At 37.8% G+C, this 10380-nt stretch overlaps 1 protein-coding gene across 1 annotated transcript; it reads left to right on the top strand.

Moving 5' to 3' along the window:
• Positions 1-5771: 5771 nt before the first annotated feature.
• Positions 5772-6835, top strand: LOC122066625. The gene is made up of 2 exons (XM_042630453.1): positions 5772-6205; positions 6387-6835. Exons 1-2 carry the CDS (start codon positions 5961-5963, stop codon positions 6682-6684), a joined length of 543 nt encoding a protein of 180 aa, XP_042486387.1. The 5' UTR covers positions 5772-5960; the 3' UTR covers positions 6685-6835.
• Positions 6836-10380: the final 3545 nt, after the last annotated feature.

Here is a 10380-nt window from a genome sequence, read left to right as displayed (position 1 = left end):
ACAGCCCTATAGGCGTATCGCGGGAGGGAGTTCGCGGCTCGTACCCGGAGTATATGCGCACTGTGGTTGTAGTAGCACTTAAACCAAAGACTTAGTAATGTTGCTTAGGTGGATGTGAATTAAAATGTATAGCATGGCATGTAGTGCATATGATGTGTTGTGATGTGTGGATTGTTATGTGTGGTCCACCTTTCTACTTACTGAGCTAGTGAGCTCATCCCACGTGTACACCCCTTTTTAGATGATTTTGCAGGTCATTCATCTGAGGAGCATGGGGTGGGTCCCACAGTCGAGTTTCCTGAAGAGGACTGGTGGACCCCTGAGGAGTTAGAGCACGGCGCTGACTGCTTGTGCGAGAGCTGTGCTGCGGGACAGCAGTTCTGAGGCCGAGCTGAGCTCCACCTTGGAGGCCGTACTGATCTCCACTTCTGAGGCTGAGCTGAGCTCTTCTATGTGATACCGAGCTGGGCACAACCCTTGATTCCGAGCTGAGCTCCAGCCTTGATACCGAGCCGAGCTGTGTACTCTGATGATTTTGATGATCTCCTGTATATACTTGCTATTTGAATCTTATTCTTTTTGTGTATATATCATGCCTTCGGGCCCAAATGTATATAATTATTGTATCACCATTTGGGTATCAAGTATATGGGAGTTATTCACAGGTAAAACTAAGTCTTCCGCTGATCTGATGAATTTATGTTAGTGTGTGTATGCTGTGGTGGGATACAGTATCTGATGATCCTGGCAGGTTTGGGTTAACCGGTGTTAACTCGGTCACCGCTCCGGTTCAGTGTGAACGGGGTGTGACATGGGCCCCATACATTACTAAAGATTAACTCTAAAGGTGCAGTACTGATGCTTCTAGTTAGTAGTAAGAAAACCTTGTGTGATTTTCCCATAAAATAGGATGAACAAGTACTTGTGGCTGTGGAAGAGCATGGTAGTGCTTGAGACTTAATGACACTATGAACAACACGATTGTTGATATGTCCTAAACGAGCATGTCATACATCAATGGAGACATGTTCATTGATGTTAGCTTCTTTGGGAAGAGAGGAATGGAGACTTGTGAGACGATACAATCCATCTTTAAGGGACCTTGAAGCAGCAACACCTTCGTCACCTGATCCTTCACAAAAAAATGGCATGGGTGAAATTCAAAGAAGCAAGAATTATCCTTTATAAAGTGATGAACAGACAAAAGATTTTTAGTGATGGTAGGAACATGAAGAAGATTTGTGAAATGACAATTCTTACTGCAAGGCGACCTAAATGTGGAAGAGCCAACATTGGTGATAGGTAAACCTACCCCATGTCGACTCTAAGTTTATCATTACCAGAATAACCAGAAGATTGTTAAAGCATTGATAAATCAGGAGTAATATGGTTGTTTGCTGCTGTATCTGGATACCAATCCTTCATCATTGGGGTTGGAAGAAGTCTGGCCATGTTTGCTGTAGATTGTGGTGCAGATGTGGAGGAAGTATTGTACCGAAAATAGCACTTATTGGCAGTATGATTAAACTTATTGCAGATTTGGCATCAGTCTCTCTTCTTGGTGCACTGACCTTGGTTACGGTTGGGCTGATTTGTAGTATTGGTTTGCAAATATTGAGAGCCTTGTTGTGGGGTAGGAAGGAGCCCTTGTTGTTGTTGAGACATAGTTTTGGTTGGACCATATGAAGTAGGAAGGAGCCCTTGTTGTTGTTGAGACATAGTTTTGGCTGGACCATATGAAGCATGGGAGAGATTTGCTTCAACAATGGTCTGAGTTGTCTTCATTCGTAGCTCATGACTGATCAGCAGTTGATGAAGATCATGGAAGGGAATAGGTTTAGATTTGATAGCAAAAGCCGCTACCACATTGCTGAAATCCGAAACTAAATTGCGGAAGACAATAGCATTGAGTTCTTCAATGGACAAAGGTTTATTGCCAGCAGATAGTTGATCGGAGATGTACTTCACTTCACGCAAGTATGTCGAGACAGATTCTCGCCCTTGGATGTATTCTGAAGTTGCATATGAAGTTGGAGAATGCTAGTATGGGAGAGAGTTCCAAATGAGGTTTGGAGTGCATTCTACACTTTTGTTGCTGTGTTGAGTCCGACCACATATGGGAGAACTTCAGGCGTGAGAGATGCAAGGATCCAACTCATAACTAATTGATCTTTCCTCATCCAATCAGTATGAGCTGGATTGACACAAGGGATTGATGGAGAAAATGTTGCTGTAATAGTGGTTGTGGAGCCATTGGATGGTGGAGATGTAGTATGTGCAGTGAGAATATAAGCTGGTGGAGCTGGAGTGGTTCCATCAACAAAACCAAGTAGATCATAGCTACGTAGCAAAGGAAAAAATTGGGTTTTCCATAGGTGATAATTATCGAGAGATAATTTTAAGGTAATATGATGCTGAAAATTAGGAAGATGATAGTTGGAAGAAGTTGCAGCTGAAGAGGAAGACATTTTGCCACTTAGGAGATCGAGTGGTCCTCTAATACCATGTAAAGATAGAGTTTACTAATGTTTTGATCTCTACCTCATTCAAAGAGGTAAGTCGTATATTTATCATTGAGTTTGTTATAGATTATTTGAACTCCACAAGTGATAGAATTTGAGTTATACAAAAACTCTCTTACCTATAAGGAAGGGATATTTTACAAGATAAGGATTTGAATTGGTCTATGCTGAATTCAAATGGTTTTGAATTCAAAATCTAATAAGGAGACTTCAAATTTTAATTCAAAAGAATTTGAATTCATACGTTATCCTTAACATTATTTATTATTAATAATTAGATGACTAAAAAAAAGTGCATCTATTCGTAACCAAGAAGGGTACAAACATAATTTAAAACTTTTTTGTGCCCTTATACAATAATCTAGCATTATGATGGAGGGTCAGATAATGTAATTTCATAACAACATGTGTCCAATATTATCTCACATTCATTTCTTAGTTCAAAGGGTAAAAACCAATGTGTTAGTCCCAATGCCTGCAATGAAACCCTTTAATTATTTTCCATGCCCATCTAAGAAATAATCCATGTGAGATGAGAACTCCTTATCTGAAAGCAAATATGAGTATCCTATGACCATGGTGGATAACCATACTAGACCCTTGGCTGCGGCTATCCAAAGGGTTAGCGGTGGCGAAGAGCACTCTTTATCAAGAAGCAGCACTTTTTTGTTGACCTAGCCACTAAAAATCGCAGTCTGAACCACATGCAGCTATGCTTGCTCTCATGTGGAAAGATCCAATCATCCATTTGTGTCTGGATTCTCTACTCACATGGGATGTCTTTTCCACACAAGGAAGCATCAATGAAATGAAATCTCCATTTTATTGACGCCTCTCCACACCCTCATGTGAGTAGAGAATCTGGACTCCATCCAATGACCATTGAGAATGGAATTTATATGAAACCATAAACTCAACTTGAAGTGGAAATAGTGTTGAAGATGTGAAGAAACGCAGACATGAAAAAGATGACTGATCACGAGTACCAAAAAAAAAATATATATATATATATATATTTAGACCTATGACCACCCCTATAGGACCCATTGTACTACCATACCACCATTGCTATGGTTCTCCATACAGAGGACAAGATTTCCTTGTGATCACTATACAGGGTTACAAGGTTGGAATCGTCGGACCATCAATAGAGTCCAACCAGAAGTATTTGATAGAGTCCAGCCAGAAGTATTTGCTGGGCTCCTCCACTATTAATGTTCCCTCAATTTAAAGAGAAGATATCAAACTTTAGAGAAGAAGAGGGACCAGATGGATGAAAATAATAATAATAAAAATGGTTCATTACATGTGCACCGAAAATGACATTGTCATGTGAGAAACTAACATGAATTGTCCCCAAAGCCCCTCATGTGGTTCACAGCATTGCCTGTTATGCCTCCTCCCGACCTACCATCTAATGAACCCCAATCCCAGTTCCTCTCTCTCCTCATGTCGGTCCCACCATTGCATGTTATGTTTCCTCGTGACCTACCATCCATGAATCCCAACCCAATCCCAGTTCCACCTCATGTAGGTCCCACCATTGCATGTTATGCCTCTTCCTGACCTACCATGATATCATCCATGAACTCCAACCCAATCCTCTCTCTCTCTCTTTCTTATATTCCTTTTCTTATTCTTATTCCTTATTCTTATTCTAGTCTTTACAATTCTTGGTCAATTCCTTGTTTCTCTCTTTATCCCCTCTTGGTATGGATGGAGTTGTATGGATAAGGATCAGGAGAAAGGTGTGGAGGAAAATCAAGACACTGAGTGGTGACTGTTTGTTTTTTTGGTAGAAAGTGGTGACTGTTACAAGGTATGCAGACTCCTTCCAGCAACCACTCAATGCCACCTTTAATTCTATACAATAACTTTAGGAAAATCTAGGAGCAACTTATATTTTATTTTTTAATCTTAATTAGAGAAATTAGGGGCAAGTTCTAGGATTCGGTTTCTCTCTTTAGCCCGTCCAAGTCTTGTTTATTGTTCTCCAAACCTTTATCAGCACCTCGTTTTTTGTAGTTTTCTCAAACCATTGGATCATCGTCACATCATGTGTTATTGGCCTAAGTAACTATAGGCTGACCTGGACACTAAGGAGAGAAAAAGGATCCCAAATCTTAAAGGTTAAGACAACCATGGATCCTACAATAACTTCTTTAAAAATCTAGGGGCAATTTTTCTTTAATTAGGAAAACTAGGGGTAAGTTAAGAGGTTTAGGACGATTGTTGATCTTCCCAAAACCCATATCTTACAATTCCTTTTACAGTTATACTTAATTTAGTAAACTATATGAAGCTACCCTGAAAGTAACAAGATTTCTTACTTAAAGTGTAAAAAATAAAATAACGTGTTGAGAGAAATCTGTAAAGGGTTGTTCACCACTTTATAGACTAGAGAATTCCTTAATCTCGAATCCCAATTCCTTCGAAAAATTTAGTGTCAATAGTTGTTTATCACTATTAAATAATGATCCACTTAAGCCCCAAATTTAGGATTTGGATGGTTCTTAATCCCTTAAGACCTATGACCTTTGCTTAAAAAAAAATAAAATGGATGAACAAGATACCTGCTTAATTAATCCATCAAATAATCCAGTCATCATAATCTCGAGATAAAAAAAGGAAATACTATTTATGGTCTCTTGGGCAAGGTTTTAGGGATCAATCTCAATTGATGCTGATCTAGATCCGATTGGATCATAAATATATTTCTTTTATTTCTTTTTATTTATTTAAAATTTAAAATTTAAAATTATTTTACCCTTATGTTTTTTATCAATGGATTGGTATCAAATCTGTCAAGGATTGAGATCAAGATTGATAATAGTCAATACTGATTTGGATAGAATCGAATGCTTTTGCTCTAGATCATTGTGATGGAATCTAGATTGTTGTCAGGAAACCTAATTAGATCACCACAGATCCGATGATCCAAAAGATTAATTTTTTGTGATCATACTATTAATCTTTTATGGGGTATTTGGAGGACCATCCTTTTGGTATTTCTTAGTAGTATTTTACAATTTATCTCTAAAGATGAGAAATTAAATAAGGAAAGGTTGATGGGCTGTGTTATGGTCGTTGTGGATATGGATGAATTGAAGGACGTAGAGCTTATCCTCTATTGTGCTTTCTTTCCATGCTTAAAACGGGTGGGGGACAACGTGTGAAAAAGTGGATAATGCCGAATCTAGAATTTACGAAAATTACTAAACTCATCCTCATAAATACTCTATCTATACTTTCTATCTTTTAACAAAGGATAGAATTGAGAAGGTTTGTTTCAAAGTCTTCCCAGATGAGATAAAGATAGGACACCGCCATCCTCAACTACAAATTCCTTCTCTCAGTTCTGCAGAAACGCATGTTGAGTTGTGTAGTGATATTGAAGAAGCATAGATCAAGAGGCTCTGGAGTTTTATCAGATATAGAATGGATTCTTCTTGTAACCAACAAAACAAACATGGGATCATGGTTGAAAGTCAGGGAGGTGATGGTCTTGACTCAGATGTTTCGAGCAGCTCTATTTCAACGACTCTTTCAGATTTCATGGATGATGCAACCACGACGACTGAGGCTTCTTCAGCTTCGTCTTCTTCATCTTCTTCCCTAGATCAAGTCTCCAGTAGTGGACCTTTGTATGAGATGTCCTCTCTCATGCAACAACTCCCTTTCAAGTAAGGCCTCTCTCTCTCTCTCTAAAACGTAATAGGAAATCCCCAAAACCTAAAAATTAGAATTGAAATCGAAATCTAGACCCTGCAAAGGGAATCTTTCTCTCTCTCTCTCTCTCTCTCTCTCTCTCTTTATATATATATATAGCTGTATGCTAGATCTGATATCTTCTTGATTTTGCAGGAGAGGTTTATCAAAGTATTTCGAAGGGAAGTCCCAGTCTTATACATCTTTATCCAATGTGAGGAGCTTAGAGGACCTTGCCAAGCCAGAGAACCCATACAACAAGAAACTCAAGTCCTGCAAGAGCTATGGAGGATTGTTTGAAAGCCACAAATCTTTGGCTCCCAAAACCAATATATCAAAGAAGCCTTCAAGGGGTTCTTGTTATGCAGCCAATGTGAGGAAGAACAACAGTTTCTTGGGCAACGGCAGACCTCCAGTTCCTTCACCTAGATCTAATGGTTATTTGATTGCTTGAACGTTTAGTAACTAGAAGTTATGTCATCATCTACCCAAAAAATTCTTTAGAAAGATTCTTAGCAATTTTATTTGTATAGCTTTTTATTTGAAACCATAGACAAATTATTAGATTTTTTTTTTAATGGTTTTACCTCTCTCTTCTCTCTTTTTCTAGGTTGTTGAATGAGAGTTTCATGCATGGAGGAATTTTATTTCATATTTTTTGTTATATAAATGGACATTGACGATATAATATTTTCATTTTTTTTTTTAAGGTGAACAAATAATTTACTTATACAGAACAAAAAGTAACAAAATTTAAAGGAGGGATTCAGATCCTCTCTAGCCACTGGCATGCCAACACATGGAACGCACCTCGTATCCTCTTGGCTGTCATATGCTAGCAGCCAGAGAGGATCTGATTCTGTAGAAAAGAGGGCCAACTCAGCAAAATTAATAGTAAGAAAAAAAAAATTAATTATAAAAGAGAGAGCATAGCTCAAATGAAGCAAAACGAATACAAGCGAAGGCTGCTGAAGGGAGATCAGAAAACTGAATGGGAAGGTCTTATACTGAGGCTACAGGTTGAGTTTTCATCCAGTTGATCACTTGAGTCCATAGGTTACCTTTTTTCTATCCTCTTCTCAATGAGGTCTATTTTTTCCTCCGAACTCGGCCAAGCCCGTGGGTTGTTTAAGTAGGTTAGGTCAGGTTTTGTTTTATGACGATTCCTAGTAGAATCAGGCAATGACGGATGTCGGAAAAGACTCTATGCTTAACTCATATGAGAATAATTCTTGTACGTCCCTTGGTCAACACATAGATTCCATTTATTCTCTCCCCTATCAGCACATGTCTCTTAATTTGGTGAAATAATCCACACATAGACAGAAGGTTATACAAGAACCAATCTCGTGTGAGAATGGACTCGTTTTGTTACATGAAGGAATTTTAACTTTGTAGAAATATGACAAGATCGGTGCATACCTCCCAATAGAGGGAATCGAGCATGGACGCACACGTGTAAGATAAACCCTCCAATATCACTGGAGGATAAATCCAACCAAAATGTATGACCAGTCTCCACCTAGGAACCAAAAAAAATTTGGGTGTCTACAACCTTCCTTTTATGTTTTGTTTTTCTTTTTGTTCAAAGAAGTGGAAGAGCGAACCCTAGAGAGAGATGAGAGTATTGTCTTTTCCACTGCTGCTACCGTTATTTCATTGTAGTAATAAGACTATTGCGCAAGGATTTGAAGGGGTTCCTACCAGCCCGACCTTCATTGTGCCACATGCACAAATTATGTAGTTATTTTGACTAATAGGTAAACGGAACATAACCCACCTAAATTGCATGCATCTCTTTCTATGTCTATGCATGTTGAATGGTACTTTGGTCATTATCACGCACTCTCTCTTTCAATTTCTATATTTTTTTAATGCTTTATTTTGTCATATGGTTCAAAATCTAATATGTATGCATCTTAATCTAAAATGAGCATGTTCTTTCAACTCGAAAGTGAGCAAAGGCGTGCCACTATAAGAAAAAGAGATTTTATAGACCGTAGAGACAAGATCTCCTATAAATCCTTTAGAGGCGGTTCCTACAAACACCTATTAACGCTTCTATATATTGTGTCACAAAGCATTAGAATGGTTTTACAATTGCTAGTGTTAGGTCCTTTAGTGGCAGTTCATTGACGTCGGTATCTAACTACTTTTAGAACTACTTTTGAAGTGGTTTCTTATTGCTGCTAAATAATAAGGAAGAGTAAAGGAGAAAAGAATGATAACCGGTGGTGCAGTCCTGTACCAAGACACAAGGGTAGCAAAATAACCACCCTACTCCCCTATTAGATGCTTGGGCGTGCACTCCTATTGGCCCAGCGTGGGGCCACATGACCAGGTATCGTTCTCTCTCCCATATATTATCTTGGTTGCTTCTGTTGTAAACAGAATCTGTGATTGGACTTTGTTTGCCCTCAAACATTGTATGTTTTTATTTCATTCGAAGGGCACATAAGTAATTTCATGTTTACATAATGAACAATTTCTTCAGTTTTCTTCTTTCCCAATTCCATGGCCTTACTGCGGTTAAACATAACCTTAGTCACAAAAATGATACCCTCATCTTGGAGCCTCCACCGTACAGTTTGCCTATTGGGAAAGATCTCGAAATCCCGGTCCTTCTTCGACATCTTTAGCTTCTTATTGAATTCCTGAGCCTACTATAAAGGCTCTAAAGGGGTTGCCTAAATGTGAGCAAAGCTTCATTCTTAAAGCCGAGGGTTTTCTCTTCGCCCTTGGTTATGTTTTGTTACTTATTTCATCGAAATTTGTTGGATTTCATATGACATATGGAATAACGCGCTGAACGGATAGGATTCCTCTCCATAGAACCTATGGACCATAGAATAATCTCACAACTGGGGTGACCTTGAGACGTGTGCCCAGGTCCTGCCAGCCATGGGATCACTTTATGGTCCATGGGCTCTATGGAGAGGATCTGGATCAAGCGTTGAACATCAATGGTTTAATTCTACTGAAAAAATAAATAAATAAATAAATAGCTTAAAATGGGGAAAAACCCTTTAAAGTTTAAACCAATTAAAATTATTATATTTAATTAATTAAAAAGGGTTTAATTACACAAAATATACTTGAAAGATTTCAGATTGAATTTGGATCAAAATACCCAAATTTCAGATTCATCTGGAATCTAGAAGTTAAAAATGGTCAAAAAATGTGAAGAATGTAAATTTTTGTTCGACCCTGAGTGAAGGATTTAGTTATTAGTATCGACATCAATATTGATCCTAATTTAGATTGAATTGAATCGATCACTTTTACTTTAATTTTTTTAAAATAATACAATTTCTTTATGATTTTACTCTTCAAATGATACTTATAATTGATTCGGATCGATCAAGTATCGATATCAGTCTTAGGACCATGCTCTGAACCAACTAGACAGCAAGCATGTGCCAGTCACCGTCGACGTCTTGACCTCGGCTTTGCCAGGATGTCACGCTCCAATCGGAATTTTTATTTTGTCTTACTTTTGCCTTGAAATTTTTGAAAAAATCACATTTTTAAACTGTAAGACAAATTAAGTGATCCGGATTTTAGATGAGTGCTTCAGATGTTGTTGTTCCGGATAATAGAAGGACTATTCACTGCTAGACCATGGAATCTGCCTCTTTCTTTTTTTGGCTGCGGCTCCCAATCCAGGGTTGATTCATTTCTGGGTGGTGAGATTGTTTATTTTCCCTTTTTTTTTTTTCTTCTTGTTGGGTGTCTTCCTCTTATTTCTTTGATGACCATTGTTGAATATATTTTCTTATTCACTAAAAAAACATAGCATTTTAAAGCTCTTCCGGGTACTTTGAAATGGTTATAGATTAGGAAACAATTTGGAAAAAATGAGTGGGAAAATCTATTTGAAAGTGAGGTCCTATGAGGCTAAAAGTTGAATCTTTTAAAAAATGAAGGTGAAGTTGAATAATTTTCAACTTATTTTAAAATATAAGGTTTTTTATGAAATATATTTAATCATGAGGAATAGACTTTAGGAAAAAAAAAAAGAATGGACTGATTTCAGATTGCTTCACCTGCTTTTGGCATGGTTAGCATGACCATGCACAAAATCTCTCTTGCATTTTTAAATCATGGAAATAAATAAATAATACCCTTTTTGTGTTTGAGGCCAATGCCA

The sequence above is a fragment of the Macadamia integrifolia genome, unplaced genomic scaffold, assembly GCF_013358625.1.
Source record: "Macadamia integrifolia cultivar HAES 741 unplaced genomic scaffold, SCU_Mint_v3 scaffold2504, whole genome shotgun sequence".
In the NCBI taxonomy this organism is placed as follows: Eukaryota; Viridiplantae; Streptophyta; class Magnoliopsida; order Proteales; family Proteaceae; genus Macadamia; species Macadamia integrifolia.
The sequence above is the reverse complement of the archived record's forward strand: the minus strand, read 5'-3'. Positions and strand labels throughout refer to the sequence as shown.